This window comes from Muntiacus reevesi, chromosome 4 (assembly GCF_963930625.1).
Source record: "Muntiacus reevesi chromosome 4, mMunRee1.1, whole genome shotgun sequence".
Lineage (NCBI taxonomy): Eukaryota > Metazoa > Chordata > Mammalia > Artiodactyla > Cervidae > Muntiacus > Muntiacus reevesi.
The window spans coordinates 108,207,230-108,223,586 of NC_089252.1; the positions used below are offsets into that span (position 1 = coordinate 108,207,230).

The 16,357-nt window shown below is 41.1% G+C and overlaps 1 protein-coding gene and 1 non-coding gene across 6 annotated transcripts in view; one reads left to right on the forward strand and one right to left on the reverse strand.

Moving 5' to 3' along the window:
* The first annotated feature begins 367 nt into the window (after positions 1-367).
* On the forward strand, positions 368-470 carry LOC136168060 (U6 spliceosomal RNA). The gene has a single exon (XR_010663220.1). It is a non-coding gene; the product is annotated as a U6 spliceosomal RNA (small nuclear RNA).
* Positions 471-2,548: 2,078 nt separating this feature from the next.
* The window catches only part of RBM6 (RNA binding motif protein 6), an 83,965-nt gene continuing 70,156 nt past the window's right edge, over positions 2,549-16,357 (reverse strand). For all 5 annotated transcript variants that reach the window (XM_065933653.1, XM_065933654.1, XM_065933655.1 and 2 more), the window contains 14 exons: positions 14,875-14,935; positions 12,530-12,796; positions 11,981-12,141; positions 11,060-11,157; positions 10,335-10,377; positions 10,117-10,198; positions 9,807-9,892; positions 8,912-9,058; positions 8,500-8,595; positions 7,106-7,366; positions 6,068-6,142; positions 5,290-5,387; positions 3,564-3,693; positions 2,549-2,795 (listed from right to left, as the gene is read on the reverse strand). In XM_065933653.1, the coding sequence (XP_065789725.1) occupies positions 2,670-2,795; positions 3,564-3,693; positions 5,290-5,387; positions 6,068-6,142; positions 7,106-7,366; positions 8,500-8,595; positions 8,912-9,058; positions 9,807-9,892; positions 10,117-10,198; positions 10,335-10,377; positions 11,060-11,157; positions 11,981-12,141; positions 12,530-12,796; positions 14,875-14,935 (1,731 nt within the window). In that variant the 3' untranslated portion in view covers positions 2,549-2,669. The remainder of the gene's footprint in view (positions 2,796-3,563; positions 3,694-5,289; positions 5,388-6,067; positions 6,143-7,105; positions 7,367-8,499; positions 8,596-8,911; positions 9,059-9,806; positions 9,893-10,116; positions 10,199-10,334; positions 10,378-11,059; positions 11,158-11,980; positions 12,142-12,529; positions 12,797-14,874; positions 14,936-16,357) is intronic.

Here is a 16,357-nt window from a genome sequence, read left to right on the forward strand (position 1 = left end):
CCTGACTCATCAGTCAAATGGTGGTATACCTATGTAATCCAATTAACATAACTTGCCCTCTGGCATTCTTTATAGATAGTTTAAGAGAACTGATTTTTAAGGTCACATATACAGATTGAAAAACTAGACCATAGCGAGACAGAGGAAGGTATTAGTTATGGAAAACCAAACTTATACTCTTCTCTTTATGGGTAAGTAGAAATATTTCAAGAATAAGTAGAAGGATGGCAAAAGAGATTTCAAACCAGAAGTTTCAGATATACTAGGAAATCTTTTTCCTGGAAAGACATGTTTTAACTAAGGCTTATCCTTCAACTTCAAGGATATTAAGTGACTGACACTGGAAACTCTTTGGGTAATTAAAAACATGCCTCACTTTGGCAGCACATATACTAAAATTGGGACAATAAAGATTAGGATGGCCCTTGCACAAGGATGACACACAAATCTGTGAAGCGTTTCATATTTAAAAGAAAAAAAGAAAAAACCAAAACACCCCATGAGAATAGATGGAAAGGTAGAAATCACTGGATTTCAGAATGGATAACTTTTCTTTCTCTCTCTTCTCCTGGCTCTATCTTCCTATCTATCTAGCTACCTCCCTACCTGCTTCCTTATCTATTCTCTACCTTTTGTTCCAGCTGCTGTAACAAAATGCCACAGAATGGTTAACAACAGAAAATTTTTTCTTACTGTTGTGGAGGCTGGGAAGTCCAGGATCAAGGTTCCAGCAGGTTTGGGTGACAGTCCTCTCCCAGGCTGCAAAATTCTTATATCTTCATATGGTGACTTCTGTGGAATTTCTTTTATAAGAGCACTAATCCCATTATGACAGCTGATAGCTCCACCTTCATGGCCTAATTACTTCCCAAAGTCTTCACCTAGCAATACTATCACCTTTGGTGTTCAGGTGATAGTGGTGGTGGTGGGGAACATAAGCGTTCAGACCATAGTACTGCCTACACACATAGATTTTTCTACATTTTCATATGTATGTATGTATCTATACGTAGCATCCAACAGGATGATACCAAGTTAGAAGGAAAACTTAAGTCTGACTAGTTCAGGAAAAGCTTGGACCAGCTTCCAAAAAGTGTTTTGACCTACTCAACGAAGGTTGGACAGAGAGTAATGATACATACCACAGATGCATTTGTGACTATCAGACCAGAAGAGGTCTTGGAGTACATCTGTCTAGGACTGAAAGATTCAAATGGCCCTTCTTCTAAAATGCTGCCCTAGTGGTAGCAAAGCCCAGAAGTAGGGGCTCTTAATCTTGAAGCCAACGTACTCCTGTTTGTCTTCTTTTTCGAACGGGTCAAAAGATTAAGAGAAAGGGGTTATTCTTGGACACAGCATGGCAAACTATTTAAATTCACATTTACTGTTGCTAGAAATGTTTATTCCTTGGTATACTCCTCCCTACTCATCCTGTCCAAAAATGCCAATACCCCTACTCAGTTCGTGTTTTTTTTTTAAATAGAACCCTCCTTGGTTCTCCCTTATGTATGTAGACTGTCGTTTGACCAAAGGTTGGCAAAAACCACAAGCCCTGGGCCAATTCTGGCTTGTGACCTGTTTTTGTAAATAAAGTTTTACTGGACCACAGCCAGAATCACTTGTTTATGTATTGCCTGTGGCTGCTTTCTTACTATAGTACAGCTGAGTTAGTTGCAATAGAAATCCTATGACCTATAATATAAAGACTAAAATACAGACTCTGGCTTGTTACAGAGAAGTTTACAAACCCCTACCTTATACAATCAAGATGTCCCTTCAAACATGCAATTCTCTTCCTAAGAAACATTCTTCTCCTGAGATAGCTGAGAAGTGCAATTCTTAGTACCATATGCTCCCTTGAGAAATTATTTCTAAGTTCTAATAGGTTTGCAAGATATAGTAGTCCTTTTAACTACAAAGAATTTTTCAAAAAACCCTTTCCTTTGGAAGCAAATTCTGTGAAATGGTATGAGTGATATGGTGGGCAATAAAGAAAGATTTGAAAGAGGGCAGACACTTCTTTGGAGAATCCTAGCCATGGAGGGAAGGAGAAGCTGGGGCAGTGGCTGGAGAGAAGTGGCATAATTTCTATTATGTTGGCATAATAACTGCTATTATGCCAGCTTGCTGTGGTGATCACAATGTGTGAAGCACTGAACACCCAGCAGACACTCAGAAAAAGAGGTGTCACAACACTGCCTCCCCCGACCACCAACAAAGTCAGACGAGCACTTCTAAAGGTCTAATGAGTAATAAACCCACATATGGAAATAGGTTCAGCCTTAGCAGTTTCAATAATGAGATGCTGTTTTCACTAATTAGATTAGATCTGACAGTATTCACACAAGGCAGTTTTCAAAGGTCCCTGCAACCAGTCCTCGCACACTGACAGTAGGCAGTGTTCCAGGGCTCACTAAAGTCCTTGCTGCCATTTCAGCATCACCTCAAATGGGCTCGTATCAAGGGATTCTCTCCCTCCTACCATTAGCCCCAACCCCCACCCATCTCTGGGAGAAAAATTTAACCGCCCTCCCCAACAAAAAAAAAATCACATTGAAAAAAAGTTTATTTAAAAAAGTTCTAGCAGCAAGAACAGTAACAAAACAAAAAGAGAGACGGACAAACAAAACAAGAAGGAGGTTGTGTCCTATGGGACTTGTCTCCACTCTTTAATCAAGTTCTTTATACCGAGCAAACATGACTCTTCGCACAGCATCTCGGTAAGTCTCATTGGACTGTCTCTTGCTGGTTCTTCCTGGAGCTCCCACATTGGGACCCCTCATCCGACTTTCAGTCTGTAGAACAAAGACAAACATTGAAGTGGCTCTATAAATTAATTAGCTTCAGGGCTGGTCTTTAACATTTCTGGACTAGTAAGGAGAGCAAGATACAGGAGAATTTTTAAAGAATGCTTAATTAATAAACACTCAAGATGAATAAGAAGGATGGTGACACCATGACTTCAGGATTCAACACCAGAAATATGAGAAACCAACCTCTTATACTTGACATTTTCAAATGGGGACTAAGACAACACAAAATGGGCACTGTTCCCTTGTATCACCTTTTCTGTTTTCCTTTCCTGAAATATGAGGGGTGAGGCCCTTCATGAGACCCAGGACTAACATCATGCTTCTCAAATTTTAGCCATCAAAAACCTCTGATGACAATTCCTCTCTGAGATGCCTTTGTACCTTTTATTGCTGGTTCCTTGGTTCTTTTCACCAAATTATTCTTCACTCTCAAACAGCCTGATTCCCACGCTGCCCCATGCCTTACTCTTTGTAACAGTAAAATGAGCCCCATTCCAACTTCTCTCTCTGCTTCCCATCGCCAATCAAACTGCAAAGAGCCTAGCATGCCTAGCTATAACTTAGTAATCAAGACTGACAGGTGAAAAAAAAAAAAAAAAAGACTGACAGGCTTCTCGGCTCTTAAGTTCTTTACCAGTGGTGGAGAAAGCCCATCTAATAGGCTGGGACATAGCTGTGGACCACAGAATGAGAGGAAGCTAAGTATACGCCAGGTTCATGACACCCCTAACAAGATGGAAACCATTTCACCTCCTCCGCCGAACCCAATCCTGGATGGCCATATCCAAGGCCTGCCCCCTTCCTCCAGCCAGTGGCCTGTTGGACATAGCCTCCTTTGCTGCTACTGTCGACGCCTTCTTTACCAACAGGCTTACGATCGCTGCAAAAGAAGCATACATACTAAGACACCAGTGATACGCTTGTGAGCCCAATAAAAACTTCTGTCCTCTTGATTCGGATATGCCTCCTCTTAAGAATATTAAACAGTTTAAAAAAAAAAAGAGCATTAAACAGTATCTTTCAGTGCCTGCTCTCTATGAAACCAGCTTTGTCCTGGGGATACAGAGACTAAGACCTGACCCTGTTCATGGGGAACGATGTAAGAAGCATAATATGTTAACAGATGCTTATAGCACATTGAAGAGCTCAGCCATGGATGTGGCAGCAGTAGATATCTATTACGGAAATAAAAAGTCACAAACCTGAAGGGGTAGGGTATCATCACAAATGAGGAATTCTAACAAAAGGGTATACCTGAAATGGTTCTCGATGAACAATGAGCTTGTGAGCTAGAAAAAGCATGGGAGGAAAGGAGGACACAAGCATGGAGAAGTGAAAGAATACAATCTGTCCATAAGAGGAGTGGTAGGAGTTGACCAAAAGTTGCTTGAGCCAGACTATGAAAAGCCATGAACATCATGCTAAGTCATGACCTTTTCCCCCAGAGGCATATTCTATCCTGGCTACTAGTTCTTTCACTTACCAATGAAGAGACCTGCTCAAACTTCACTAGATCAACACCCTACTTAAAATCATTCCATAACCTCCTAGCGCCCTAAGACAAAATCTTAGTAAGGTGTTCAAAGACCATGAACTTCACGAACTGGACTGAGACAGCTTCATCTCCTTGTCACTCAACCACATTTTCCCAGTAACCAGTCCATCAGGCTATGTACAACTTCTCAAATGCATCACGACCTCTCTCTCTTTCATCCATGAGACATGAAGTTCCCTGTAACTGAAACGCCCTCCCCTTCCTCAGCGGATTTCTGTGTCTGCCCTGTGAGACAAAGTATCACCAAAGCCTTCCTTATTCTGTGTTTAGACAGCCAAAGATAATATTTATCTTATCCCCCTGAATATTCCTTGCACTCGGTGCAGTATTCATACACAGTGGGCTAGCAGAAAATTTTATAACTCTGGACTCGACTCAAAACTTGGGAGCTCTCTGACCATAAACAAGCATAGGAAGCTACAGATTATATATCACCAACCAACCACTTATTCAGCACTTATGTGGCAACCCATTCCAGTTTTCTTGTCTGGATAATTCCATAGACAGAGGAACCTGACTGGCTACAGTCCATGGGGTTGCAAAGAATGGGACATGACTGAGCGATTAACACACATACACGTGAGAATGGAGGTTCCCTGTAGAAAAAGTCCAAGAGTGTGACATTCTTATCAGGTTAATAAAGAGATACAGCATTACTGATGAGAAGAGAAAGGGTTCCCAACTATAGCCACTCCAGCCCTGGTTTTGAGCAGCTAAGCAGCCAACGATTCTTTTAGCAAACATATACACTGCCTGTGTTAAGACAGGTGGTCAAAAGGTTGGGGCGAACATCACGCTCAAGAATTCAGACAGAACCTGCTCCCGATAACCTCACTTTCTGAGATCAGAAAAAGGCTGCAAGTCAGAGAGAGAGATCACTAGGCCTTGAGGTGTAGGCTTAGCGAAGAGTTTCTAGTTTACCTGTCAGTTTCCCTGGAGTATTTAATGCGTTTCCTTTCTGGAGAATCCAAAGACTGGAGCTTTTCCCTGCGATCATTTCCTCTTTCTTTAAACCTTCCCTGTTGGTAAGGAGAAGAACAGGTCTGAGATTTCCATCTGAGGGGGTGGGGGAGTGGGAAAGTTTCACTTTATTCTGGGTATTTCTTATAACGAGAAGGGAATTCAACTGGTAACTCCTGGAATCTCTCACTTTAAACAATCGTGAGAAAGTAGTGGCTTTTCTTAACTGGTAAATTTGGGAAGAATAGGTTATCTTCCCCTCTTCTGAGGAAAAGATAGCCTCCATAGATGGATTCTTAACAATCACATAAGACCCTTCATAGGCCAGTAAAGTCTGTAGCTGCCTAAGTGTGTTCACCTCATTGTGTGGTCTAAACAGGAAGTCCGTTTGGCTCTCAGACTAAGCTACTTCCTCCAACTTGGCTTTTAACCGTAAAAGATGCTATTTCAGCAGCTCGAGCCAACCTTCCTTCATTGATTTTAAAAGCTGGGCAAGAAAGAGGAGTGTTATTTGACATACCCAGAGACCCTAACGTTACTTTTGAAGAAACCAATTTTATTAAAGTACAACTTATAAATAAAAAATGCAACCACTTTAATGTAGTTTGACGAGTTTTGAGAAGTGTACACACCATCTTTTGGGGCTTCTTCGTTCTTTATCTTCAGCACAGCCTGCATGTGTTACACCAGAAAACTAAAAGAGCTGGGGTCAAGGGACTAACATGCCACCAAATCTTACCTCCCGTTCTCTCCTCTCCAGATAGGCTAACTCCTGCTCAGACTGTTTTATCTTCCGGTGGATTTCCAGGTTTTGCTGAGAAGAGAAGAAGCTCTTTGAGTGTAGGTCTACAAAAAGAGTGGTCCGAGCAATGCCTCTAGGCCTTTTCTGATAGCTGTGTTAGGACTGTGGCTCCTTTCGCTGGCCAACTCTCTTAAGTGATCACTGTACTACACAAGTGGCAACCCCTAAATCTTGCATTAACCTCACCAATGGGAACCCATGTTCTTACACATAGATTAGTTCCATACTGTGGCACAAGGCAGAATTTTATCCTATTTCTCCCCAAAATGTAGAAGACACCACTGAAGAAAAGCAAATACCCACATGCTCTGCCTACCACCACCATCACCAGCCATCTTCAGACTCTAGTCACTCTTTCAAGCCCAGAGAGAAACATGAAAAGGAACTCCAAGGACGCAAAACAACAGATTGCTCTGAGAGTCCCGTACTCCTTGAGGGTACCCCACTCCTCATGCGTGGCTTCACTACACAATGCCCTCTGGAATACATGAGAAACTTAAGGTGCCTACATGAAGATACGGCAGAATGTGAGTCACCTTTCAAGAAAACTGCACCCTGTCAGAGCTAGATGGAAACAGATAAAGCCACCAAGTATCAGAGAAGTAAAGGGCTTTATCTGAAGACCAACTGTGAGGTTAATAGTAGAGCTAAGATGAGAAACCCAGCGAGTGAGTGTCCTTTTCCATGACCCCTGCTCCTCCTGACTTCAGCACAGCCTCCATCCTTGGTGCCTCAACCCCAGCCAAGCTGCTTGCCTTGTGTCTACACACTGAATTTTCCTGAAGCTGGGCACAGTCTTAATGCAGAGCGACTCATGAACAAAAAGGTGGAAAAACAACTCATTTTTCAATTAGACTGATTTAATTAGAGAAGCTGGGGAAGAGACAGGGTGAGAAAGACAGCATAAGCCTCTTTATTTACTGTAATGCTCAACGATGACAGTCAAAGTTCAGGTCAGGACCCGTTCCCTAATACCTTGTGCAGATCTGAAAGCTGCTGGTGTTTGATTAAAACTTCTTTGTTGGGGAACTGCCTTCTGCAGAGCAGGCAAGCCAGTTTATTCCAGTCAGTGAGTTTGTCTTCTTCATTCTCCTTCTTGGTTAGCTCCTCCCGCTGTGGGGGCTGTGCTGTGCGGGGCTGTGGAGGAGGGGTCTGCTCCTCTTCCTCTTCCTCCTCATAGTCACTGTCTCCTCCATATTCACCCAGGAGGCCGATCAGAGGGTTTACTACCTTAGGCTAGAAGGAGAAGGCCAGGGATTAATACAACCTCAACCTGTATTTGGGGCCCGTTTTCTAGATATTCTGATATGGGCATCTCATTTCTTCTCTTTTGGTTTGGATAATGAACTGGGTTCACAACAGGCCCATTGACTACACTGCTCATTTTCCAGATGGATGCAACATGGCTTGCGCTTGATTTTTCTCCTTGTCCACTGAGATAATCCAGAAAGGTTTCCTTAGAAGTGATGCTAGCAATAGAAGAGTGATGAGAAGGAAGAGAAATGGAAATTCACATAGCCCTCAAAGAAAGAGTTTAAAAGTTACAAGTTACTTTTATTTATTTATTTATTTTTTACAAGTTACTTTTAAAGAGGCAGAGATAGCAGCCATTTCCAAGTCATTGTAACCCATGGAGAAAAGACAACTTTCATCCAGGCCACAGAAACCCCTTATAGCAAAAGAGACTTAGGGGATGGACTAAAACTAACTAAAGGATAAACACCCAGGTAAATAGATCCAGCTCCTGAATAAGGTAAAGACAAAGGCATGGTTAGGATAGATATTACAGTGAACTGAATCAACAATGTAGAGCAGCAAAAAGTATTTATCATAAGTTTATAGAAAATGTTAAAAATGATGCATGATCATTGGCATAGCATCAAAATAACTTTTGATTACCTTGAGACTATCACTTTTAAGGCATCTAAAAAAGGGTACCAGTGTTAGCCTTGTTCACTCTGGCAGGCAAACGATAAAAATGATGTACGCATGCACTTGACATTTAAGATGTCTTCATGCAGCATCAAAAAGTAGAAAACATTAGGGCCAGGAAAATATGTTTCCTTGGTCATTTAGAAGAAAAGAATTAACAAAATCAAGATTCTAACTTAAAAATGGTTGGCATTCTCTGGTCTGGTAGAACGGCACAAGATAGAGAGAAAAAGGACAGATAATGGCCTCTGAGTACCAAGGAACATTTCTATTAACAAACAGGAAAATTTACCTCATTTTTATACTCAAGAGGAATCCCTGTCTATGAGACACAGAGAACTACAGGACCAATACCGAAGTGAGTCATCAACTTTTGAACTTTCTTTCCCATTCGCAATCAGCCCCAGCCCTAGCCCAGCACATCAGCTTAGCCTTACTGGTGGAGGACTCTCTTCCTTCTTTACAGTGGGAGGCAGAGGCTTCTTAAATACATCTTCTGGGGGAGCTGTCCCCTCACTGGCATTTTCCTGAAACTGATCAAAATCCCAGGTAATTTTTATATGATACTCATAAAAGCTGGGTTTAGAGTTCACCTGTTGAAATGAGTCTGATTTTCCAAACCTCTTAGTTCATGAAATATCTGTGATATTACTATAGTGATTCCAAAATAAAAAAAGCTTTAAACACATCCCATTTAATATATATTGAGTGATTACTATATGTCAGGCACCAGATGGTGCATTTATATACATTATCCCCTTCAGCCTTTACTATAATTCTATCTAGAAAAACATATACATTTAGTGTGTACCGTGGTGAAAAGGAAGCAGGATTCACAAGTCCTCTTACCCTCGTGACTCCTCGGTCTTTTTTATCCTTGCTATCTCTTTTAGACGTTTCCTTCTTGCTACTTGACTTTCCTTGGCTACTGGGTTTCTTCTCCTTGATATCTTCTTCCTCAGGGGACCCAGGATCCTGGGGTACATAGACTTCTTGCTGCAAAACAGTTAAGTCTGTAGAACATTTCACTTTCCCAGAAATTCCAGGTCTAAAGAACACAGCTCTCTTCTGAGGGAAAGAAACAGCTTTCTCCCTCTTGCCTAAGAGGAGAACATATTCAACAACCTAAAAACCCACTCCAGGGGTCAAGAAATAGCCAGACCACTCAGTGTCCATTTTTCCCAAGAGCAGCACTGTTCTCGCCTGTAACGTCACAAGGCATTGATTTTCTATATACACAACAGTTAACAGGAAGATTACCATCTGTAAAATCTACCGACATAATTATAACTCACTATAAAACCTGGACACTTAAAAACACCAAAAAAACCCTAAAAACCAAACAAAACATACACACCAAAATAAGGACTTCCCTTGTGGTCCAGGAGTTAAGAATTTGCCTGCCAATGCAGGGGACAAGGGTTCAATTCTTGGCTTAAGAAGATTCCCACATGCTGTGGAGCAACTAAATCCATGCGCCACAACTACTAAGCCCATGATCTACAGCCTGTGAGCTGCAACTGCCGAAGCCCCATGCCTAGAGCCTATGCTCGGCAACAAGAGAAGCCGCTGCAATGAGTGAAGCCCACTCGCTGCAATAAAGTGTAGTCCCCACCCACCACAACTAGAGAAAAGCCTGCGCAACAACAAAGACCCAGCACAGCCAAAAATAAATAAATAAATCTTTAAAAAAATAAATAAATAAAAAAGAATCATTTACAAAATAACAAAGCCCCAAACTCACCTGTGTATTGGGGTCATAATAAGTTCCTGCCAAGGGGTCATAATAGTAGCCAGTAGCAGAATCATATATATAGCAGTCAGATGAAGCTAGAGGGAATAAAACCAGAGCCAGTGTTAGCCCTTGTCCAAAGAAGCCTTGCTGGGGACTCGTCAAGAACAATCTAAGAAGGAGGCTGGTCAACCAAAAACCTGTAGATGAAGCTCTCTGAGTGAGCACCCCTTGTCTCTTGCCAACTTTGTAACCATCAAGATTTCAATTAAAGGGCAATCAAACCAGAAAGAACAATAGAGATAAGACAAAGGTCACTCACACTGTTGTCCTTGTCGATTTACATCGGAAGACCAGTCTGAATTTCTGCCACCTCCCCGCCTATCTCGGAAATATTTTTTACCCTATCACAGAAAAACAAGTTAAAATTATGGACCTTCGGATAGCCATTTATCTTAACAATCACCCGTTAGAACTGAAGATCACTTTTTCAGTCACTTGAGGATCTTAACAAAAAACCCCTCAACTGCTGGAGCCTACCTGATAGTAGTGCATATGGTCAGAATGGTCCCCAGAATCATTTCTGCAACAAACAACACAACAAGTCTTGAGCCTGCTACCAAAAGCCACTTGAGGGGTGCCCACCCCAACAGATCTGCTGAGAAATTCTATTCCCCCGGTGGCACAGAAAGTAATCAACCCAGACAGCAGCAGGTCTGGTGATGGAGACTCCCAAAGGGAGAAACAGCGGGACTCCTGTATAACTATCTGCTGGAGGAAAACAGCAATTGAGTTGAGAGTACCAGAACAGAGCTGCTCCCTCCTTGTAAGTCTGTCTCTCTGATGCAGCCACTTCCCAGTTACCACTTCTGGGTCAAGATGAGTGAAGGAGTGAAAAATAAGATCTCCCAGCACTACGGGGGTATGAACAAAGTCCAAGACAGCATTTTCTTAGGATTCCAGGGAGCAAGGATATATTGCAATTTCTTTTTGCACACCCAAGGCTATACCATCACCTGGGGCCCAAAGATACCAGAGAGTTAAGAGGGGAAAAAACTAAAGTACTCAGCACAACTATTTAAAAGGAAAAAAAAAAAATCTAGAGAAAGAACAAGGCAAGCTACAGAAAAAAATAGACACATGTATCTGAAGCAACTCACACTGGGAAAGCATGCTTTACCGTTTGTATCTCCAGTTAGAGGTAAGAGCTGCCTCCCAAACACCTGAGTGGGGTAACACAGAGGAGTCCCATCCCTCTGCTTTACCTTCGCTTTCCAGTGGCCAGATTTACAGCTACCATTTTCCCAGCAATGCTAAATGGTGGATCAAGGTTCTGCAAGATCTTCACTACTCGAAGAGCTTCCTGGGGAAACAAAGACGCATTTGAACCCAAAGAGAGAAAAGGACATGTCCTATGAAAGAAAACTGAACATGAATTTTCCTTCTCAAAAAAAAAAAACCAAAAAAACTTTATTAAACATTATGTTCTGGTCATAATTATAATACTAAGAGCACACTGGCAAAAATAAACAAATCTTAATGAAGTGTTGATCAGAATAATGGTCAGAATAGGTATCAGTTCTTAGCATCAATTTCAAAAGTTCAAATCCCCTTTTTTTAGTCTGCAACTGTCACTGCAACAGATCCAGTTTATAAAGTCTCTTGTGATTTTTGAGCGCAAAACATAATTTTCATTGCTACCCTTGCATTACTTACATGGAAAAGGGTCCCACAACTAGAAATTCAGGCACAAGAATCTATTAAAGCAACACTCTGAGGAAAAAGGGCGAATGTTCTGTTACCATCAAACATAAAACTGATTGGTCAAAATGATTTTAAAAAATTAGAAAATTCAACAAAATCTTGAAAAGATTCAGTACTCAGATTTTCCAAGTGACTAAGCTGTCACTTTATTTTAACTGGAAACTGAAATGCCAATAGATAAAAATGGACCTGGAAAGCCACTCAGAGTTTCAACTTTCAAGGGCAGTCACTTCACCTGAATGAGTCAAAGGAAACAATAAGAGGGCTTATGGTACCAAGTGGCACACAACAATTCTAAGGATCAAGTCCTTCAAACCTTCTTGAGGTTTCCATAGCCAGCTGTTCCTAGGCCATCCTGGGGTGAAAGGAGAGGGTGAGGGGCCTGGGGGATGGGGATGGGGTGATGGACAACTGCAACTCACTGCATGGGAGTCCAGGTCAATAAAGCCATAGGTGTGGCCCATGTGGCCCGTTCTGTTCTTGATGATACGGATGTTGGCAGTAGTGAGGCGGACGTAGGGCTCCAGCACTTCCACTATCACCTCAGGTGGAGTGGAACGATAGATGCGTTTTAGCATGATTGCTGAACAAACCAAGCACAAATGGGAGAGGAGAAAGGAAAGAGAGAGAAAGGTTTACAATTTTGAAGTCTTCAGAGTTTGAGTGTATTTTCTTTTAGTATACTGCAGATGTTACCCTGCTCCATCAAGGGTGATTCTATAACAGAATGCTAGTCAAATACTTCACACTTTTCTTCACAATACTTAGAAATCTAAAGTTATGCCTTGCTGCATTTGAATAGCAACTTGCTAGTTGGAGGATATAGATTCTGTCAGTGAGGCCTGCAAAAAACAACAGCATCTACAATCAAGTTGAGCTGTTTCACTAGGGTGTAAGAAGTCAAAGTACAGGTCATCTATGCTCCAACCGTAGTGGTCACAGACTGGTACATGCCCTGACAAACCACTTACTTTTGCTTTCCCCGTCCTGGCGTGTGTCCCCAGACCATGGCTCCTTCTCTCGGTCTCTTCGGAAGGTGAGCCCTTCCCGTCGAGGAGGCAGATACCGTTCTGATTCTCTCTTTTGATGTCCCAAGCGTGGTTCTTGTCCTTCTTCCCTCTTCTTGGGTTCAGATTCCTTATCAGCTGACCTTGAGGGTTGGCTGGCTTGTTTTTCTGATAGTGCTGGTATGGATGTTTTCTGAGGCTGAGGATAGGTTACTAATTCTTGCTTGGCTTCTGTCATTAGATGAACAGAAATAGAAAGAGAATCTCCAACAGGTTTTTTTTTTTTTCCCCCAACAGGTTTTAATCCCCCAAACACTACTCTTGTGATTCCTCCTTACTTGCCAACAAATACTCACACTAGAATGTTTTTATTTTTGTTTTTTTTTGGCCACACTGAGCAACATGTGGGATCTTATTTCCCTGACCAGGGATTGAACCTGTGTCCCTGGCAGTAGAAGCTCAAGAGTCTTAACCACTATACTGCCAGGGAACTGGCTTATATCCTGCAAGCTGTATGGCTTGCAGGATCTTAGTTCCCTACCCAGGGACTGAACCTGGACCATGACAGTAGAAGTGCCAAGTCTTAGCCACTGGTCCACCAGAGAATTCCCTGGAATATTTTTAAAAGTAAAAAAAAAAAAAAAAAAACTACAAAAAAGTTCTCTAACAAACTTTAAGCAGAAAAGCTTACAAGACAATAAACTGAACAGTTTATAGAAGAAACTAAGTATTTAAAAAATTTAATCTTAAGAGTGAGTTTTTTTATCACTTCCCCAACATGTAAATCTTTCATGTGACCCTGGACTTTACTATTATAATCACTGATAAGAACAGATCTGAGGACAAGAAAATGGTCTTCCTAGGAGTTTGCTAGAAACATTTACGTCAAATGTGTTATGCCTAGGAGTCTTTCTTTCTCCAGCGTTATGGTACTAAAATAGCTGCTCAAATTCTGTAAGATTAGACACCCTAGTCTTCTGCGAAAGTAAGAAGAGACCTACCTGTACAAGGCTCATTTACATGCCAATAACTGTAACAAGTAAATGCCCTTCAAAATACAGATTCATTTCAAATCTCTTTCTAAATCAGGATAATGTGTCCAGTTAACTGGGGACTTTTTTTTTTTTTTAACAATTCATTCATTCTTAAGGGAAGTCATGTGGCTCAAAGAGACATTCTGTGGGAGCAGTGTAGAGATTACTTAACAGTGGTGACAGGCGACTAGTGAATGTCTGCCACGTATGTTTCTAGCTTAAAGCTGTTTCAGCCATCTTAGTGGTATGGTGCTCAAGGGTTTATATAATTCATTTGTTAGAACAGACTGAAAAGATGACTTTCTGGAGGGAAAACACAATTTTGCCTAACTGGAGTAATACAACAAGCTAAAAATCTCCCACCTGTCAAAAGGAAAGTTATTTACTCACCTTCCCACGTGACAGTTTGGTCTCTAGAGCATATATAGCCTCTCCGCAAAGATTTTCAGAACACCTGCTTCATAGCCCTGCCTTGAGAGCAGAATCTCCACTACAGGTCAAAAGCCCACCTAAAAAATTCCTTGGAGGCACACTAAAGTCTAACCTTGAACAAAGAGATCTTCTAGAAGACTATCAGGATCCCAGCACTGAACTGTATTTTACTGTCAGGTACTAGCTTTCCTTACAGGATAATATCAGAAAGAGGCACATAACAGTCATTGTTATGGGACTACTGTTACAGATGCCTTTGACAGACGCTTAAGGTTGTTTACCTAGAGGTTCTCAGGAGAAATTAACTTTAAAACCAAATCACTGAGAAGCTGGTAGGTTTATCACTCTATACAAAAATAACACATACCCTCAATCCTGATTTTGTCTTGTTTATACTTTTACTGTTACTTTAAGGAATGCTTTTGTGTTAAGATCCTCAAATGTTTAGAATGTAAATGAGAAAACAATAACAATAGCAAATTATCCCCAATAACTTCAAAGAAGTGGGGATGGAGGGGTCACATGGACGAATGCCATGTAGACTCTTCCTCAACCTAATATCCTTAAACTGTAACAATATTCTAAGTAACCATACTACTGACCTCTGGTCAGCCGCCCAGGCTAAGTAGCCCATAACCCATCTCCTGCCGTTGGCGGAACTCTGAGACCCAAACTATTTACTAACAGGTCACACGAAGTTAGCTATCACATTGCACTTTTGAGAGTTTTACAGATGAACTTGTATTTAGGGATGATCACTCTTTAAAGCCAAGGAAAGCAAGAAGTTTGTCATGTTCAGTGTACAAAATAATAACTAGCACCTCCACCTCTACCACCACTCACCTTCCCTTGGGCACTTGCAGAATGAACATGAAGATCGGTGTCCACCAGTGCTGGCCTTACACTGCACGGGAAAAGAAAATAATTCAATTTGACCCCAAAAAAAAAAAAAAAATTTTTTTTTTTAACCTTATATAAATTTAACACAGTGACAACTGCCAAAAATGAAAGAAATACGCCATATCCCAGATTCCCATAAAACCTAACCAGTCTGATATCTTCTACTCATCAGAGCTGGCACAGAATCCATTGAGCTGCTGTCTAAAAGCTGCCTCTAACAGGGTATCTGGGTGGACCTTTGAGCAGCCCAAATGCCTTTGCTCTGGACAAAGATTTCTCCTGGAAGTAAACTTAACTAACAAAACTGGACTATTAAGTGGTTTATAGGAGATTCTTCCCTAAAGCTGTGACTACACAGCCTGCATCCCAAAATCTGATCCTGAACTGGTTATGATGGCCCGATTCAGACTTGGCTGGTACCAAGACGAATTCAGTGATCAATTCTTTTCTCAAACACTAATTTTAAAAAGGGCATGGGAGGAGGAGGAAGAGCCATAGGTAGCGCCTCTGGTAGCTGTTCTGAGGATGTTAAAAGTGTTACAGAGCATTTACATTGTATTATCTACTATACGTAATCTAGAGATGATTTCAAGTATATGAGGCAATGTGCCTAGATTATATGCAAATACAAAATCATTTTATATAAGGGACTTGAGCATCTGTGGATTTTGATACCAAAATATAGGGGAATCTACTCCCTATAGATACTGTGGGAAGATTGTACAGCAGAGCTTTAAGTTGGGGAGTTATGATCCTAACCTAGGTAGCTACAGTTTAGACACCATAAAATTGATCAGTGTTTAAGTGTTCAATTCAAGGATTTCTAGTACATCTATAATAAGATCATCACCAAAATTTAACTTTAGAACATTTTCTTCATCCCCGAAAGAAAAACCTAGTGCAGTTATCTTCCATTTTTACCTTCATTCCCACAGAATTGATCTTTTGTGTCTGGCATAGTATTTTCAAGTTCATTTATGCTGCAGCACTGATCAGTACTTCATTCCTTTTTATTGCCAAATAGTATTCCACTGTATGCTTATACTACATTTAGTTTATCCATTCGTCAGCTGATGGGCATTAAAGCTGTTTCCACTTTTTGGCTATTATGACTACTACTGCCATGAATTTTTTTTAGAAGTCAGTACATTTCACACCAGGCCAAAGATCCCATATGCAGGACTGGCAGTTCAACCCTTCCAGACAAGCACAGAAATTACAAAATATCCCTGAAATAGTTAAAGGAGTGGCCTGATATTTTAGGGGACAATCTAACCAAGCCATTCTGCTCTTTCAAGCAACATCCTTTGCAACAGTTGTATAATTCTGACATCAGATGCCAACATCTTTTTTTTTTTGCTGGTTAACAGAAAACAGAGTTCAAAAACTTCTCTTTAAAGCTAGCGCCCTCCAGCTCTAATTATAA